The 3,804-nt window shown below is 40.9% G+C and overlaps 1 protein-coding gene across 1 annotated transcript in view; it reads right to left on the bottom strand.

Moving 5' to 3' along the window:
* The window catches only part of DCTD (dCMP deaminase), a gene marked incomplete at its 5' end in the record, with an annotated part of 16,337 nt that overhangs the window by 10,820 nt on the left and 1,713 nt on the right, over positions 1-3,804 (bottom strand). Inside the window, one exon of the mRNA XM_010024044.1 lies at positions 2,836-2,971. Within this exon, the coding sequence (XP_010022346.1) occupies positions 2,836-2,971 (136 nt within the window). The remainder of the gene's footprint in view (positions 1-2,835; positions 2,972-3,804) is intronic.

Here is a 3,804-nt window from a genome sequence, read left to right as displayed (position 1 = left end):
CATATCCCCCAGTATGGCTTGAGGGAGGGAGGAGGGTTAAGCATACCATCTCAGCAGGCTTTGCATTATAGGCCTATACAGGATGACAGTTTTCTTGCAGCCTTTTTTCCACCCTGCCCTCTGGAGCAGTCTTTGAGTGAGCCATTCGCAGAACAATACTCAGGCTTTGCTCTGGAGAAAGCTAGTCAGAGTGGTCTGAAAGAGATGGGAAGTGACTAATGTTTATGTCTAACCTACAACAGCACTTAAAACCAGAAGTCAGTATTCAGACCCACTCCAGCTCTTTTCTGTAGCACTGCAGATGCATGAAGTAGTTCTAGAAGACATCTTCCAAGTTAGTGTGGTGGTACCATCACAACTGATGGAACAATATCCATCAGCTTCACCTAATAAGCTACACTGCAGCTCCAGTGATGAAGGTGCAGCATTCCCATAGGCTAATGGAGCACACAGTAAGCTTGTACATTCTCTGAACAAGCTACTCAGGAAAAAGCAAGGATAAAAAGTTCAATTTACACAAACGTTGTGATGATTAGCAAAAGCCGAACGGAAAACATGACAGTTTAATGAGATTTTAGCAGCAATTCTATGTGTCTCCTGCATCTACCAGAATTTTTTTAAGCAGAAGATTTTTTTTTTTTTTTTTACATATACTTGTCTGGTCTGTCAACTGTGCTATCAAGATTAATAAGAAACTGCTAGAGTTTAAATGATCTGTGAATTACAAAATAGGTTGTTTATTCATCACAGCAGACACTTTATGTTACAAAGTTGTGATTTTTTTAATGAGGTGAAGACTTAAGATTCTTGAGCGGGAAGAGCAGTAGTTAGACCAACTCCTAGAAACAAACTCATCTCCCAGCCTGTTAGATTGGTTAGTGCATTTTTTAAATATCACATAATGGAGATTTTTACTTTACTCCACATCTTTCTGTGTCATAATTAACAACAACATTACCATCGTTATCTCAGGTCATCTTATACAAAGATTCCTCATAAATTCATACAGCATTTTCAGTTTAAATTGGTCAGCTTAGGTTTGAGTGCCTGGAACTTGCTCAACTCCCAGAGACCCACACTGTTAGTTCAAAACTGAGACCTTACAGCAGTGTAAAGATTCAACCAAAATCAATATTCTCTTTTCTGTACTTTATGTTTAATCAATGGGTTAATATTTTTTTCGTCACCCTGTAAGTAAAGAGCAGTTACACCAGATGTACCATTATGGTACTGTCATTTCATGTAAAACCAGTGCTTCTGTGCTTTAGAGTGTTCTTAAAATTTAGCAGGAGCTGGTCATAGTGTCAGGAATACATCTCTTGTGGAAAAGAATATGAAACTGTCTCAAGCTTAAGAGTCAGCGTTAGAGGTTTCATAATAAATTGGTAAAGTGAACAAGGACAAAGTACCAGGGTTTTAAGAACTCATGTATGAAACTGATGAATTAGGGGCTGAGCCACTGCATATCATCTTTCACTTCAACACTATGGGAAACCAGAAAATGTAATGCCAATTTTTAGAGTGAGATCTGGGTGAACACAGGGACCATCAAAACTCATGCAAGTCTTATCTCTGCATCAGACCAATTGTTAGAAGTTAAAAGTGAAAAACAGAATTAATAGGCAGACACAAATAGTGTACACTGGAAAAGAGTCAATATCTCTTTGCAAAAGCTGAACTCTGATTCTCATTTCCCCGTACACATGCAGGGAGAAGGGAAAATTTCTCAGGGCTTTTGTTCAGTTTTGTGATTCTTCCCCCAGCCATTCCTGAGCCCAGGACAGGCTGAGATGCAGCACCAGCATGAAGGACCTCCTAATACCCATTTTTCCTGTGCCTATGGCTTCTGCTGCATTAGTCTCCCTCCACAGAGTTGCAGCAGGAGCTGGTGTAGAAGTAGAAAGATGAAGAGGAGGGATTTAAGAGAACATACGCTTCAGTCCTAACAAAGTTCCTCCCCAACATCAGATACTGCAGGCCACAAGGCACCTCTCAACTCAATTTCCACACCCAGCAGAGAGCACTCATGGCATAAAGCCTGAGGCAGCCCAGCAAGTCATCTCCTTGGTTCCTGCAATCCACGCCCGGCCCAGGGGAGTAACTGTAAGGCCCTGATGATAGGTCCACAAGATTCTCAGAGGACCCTTTCGGAAGGCCCAACTATACCTGCTTCAAAGAAAAACACAGGATCCAAAGCAGCAGCCAGCCACAATTACCATGAAACCATCCTTGCTCTTCATTTCTTTCGTCCATTTAGTATATGTGAATGAAACCAGAGGCTGAAATTAACAATGAAAGTCACCTCACCCACAGCAGGGTAGATCCACTGCACACCAGACGAGGCAAAAAATGGCATGGAATGACAGAATGCAATCATATACTTCAAGACAAACAAAATTCAGCTCGTTCATAGTATGAATTGCCTATGCCATCAATACCTGAACACTGGAATTTCCCACAACTGCTGTTTACAATTTTAATACCTGTATTTTAGACCCAATTATTTGTTTTGCTTATACATAAGCTCTGTAATTAATGTGGAGACGAACACACAGAAGCAGCAATCATCTGCACACACTGCAACTGTGCGCTAATGTGCTGCATTATATTTTACACAATCCAAAACGGCTATTTATATACAAACACACTTCACCAGGAAGTCAGTCCTTCGTAAGGACTATTTCATTCATTTTCAGAGCTGTGATATTTATCCTGAGGTACCACATATGTGTACATTTTAAAAAATCATGTGAGTGGAAAAAAGCCTGATCTGTGTTTTACCAGCTGAACTTACAGACACCACAAACCTAACCTGTCAACCACAAGAAGACTTACCATAAGGATATTTTGTGTCTAGCCTGTGTGCTGCTGTTCTTGTCCAGGGTAATACATCATCACTGCAGCCATTAGGCATCCCATTATATCCAATTCCAACAATCTTGTTTTCTGAATTTACAATGCAGGCACCAACCTAAATAAAATCACATTTATACAGTACCAACAGCATGCAAAACAATGTATCAACAAGAAAGATGAGACCTGAAAAGTCAGTCCTACAATTTCCGTTTAAGAGATACAAACTTCACTTTATACTAAGTCACACCATCTAGTGAGCAAGGCTACAATTGTACCTAACTGGTGGAGCTTTAAAATAAGGGCAGATGCAAGCAACCCTGCTGCCCCTCTGGTCATGCAGCCCCCATCCCAGCCTGCCAGAACTGTTCCTTATGCAACTGCGAAGTGAACCTTGCTCAGGGAGCAGAACTAGCACTTCATTAACCCTACTAAATACAAGTTTTCTGTCAGTTCAGCTCCCCAGAATAGCTTTCCCAGAAGCAGTATAAGCAGCAGCAGCTAAACAAAAGGTATGGAAGATGGAACAGAAATGAAGCAGTGTTGACCTAGGCAGAGATAGGCTCACAAACCTTTCTGGCTTATTTACACCAGTGCGCATGAAGATACCAGACCTTTTAACTCCCACCCTTTATAACTTCAATCCAAGCCTGCACAGGGACCTTTCTTACAGAACAATGAAGTACCCTGTTTTACATTTTCTGCCCATATTTCAGATTTATGAAAATGGCAATACTACTGATTTTAACTCACGCAATGTGTTTATCGACCAGCTCTTGGGTAACAAAAATTAAGCCCTAAGCGAGTAACTTCCAGAGAACTCTGAGCAGTAACGTACAGAAGCCAGCAAGGCCAGCAAGTAACTGAACACAGTTAACATGCGGTTTACTCTACGGCTTTTCTGGGATTTGCTTCCTAAACTTCTTCACACAAAGCAATATGTAACAGGAT

Source organism: Nestor notabilis, unplaced genomic scaffold (genome assembly GCF_000696875.1).
Source record: "Nestor notabilis isolate BGI_N333 unplaced genomic scaffold, ASM69687v1 scaffold11731, whole genome shotgun sequence".
NCBI classification, from domain to species: Eukaryota; Metazoa; Chordata; class Aves; order Psittaciformes; family Psittacidae; genus Nestor; species Nestor notabilis.
This window is presented reverse-complemented; position numbering and strand designations above follow the sequence as displayed.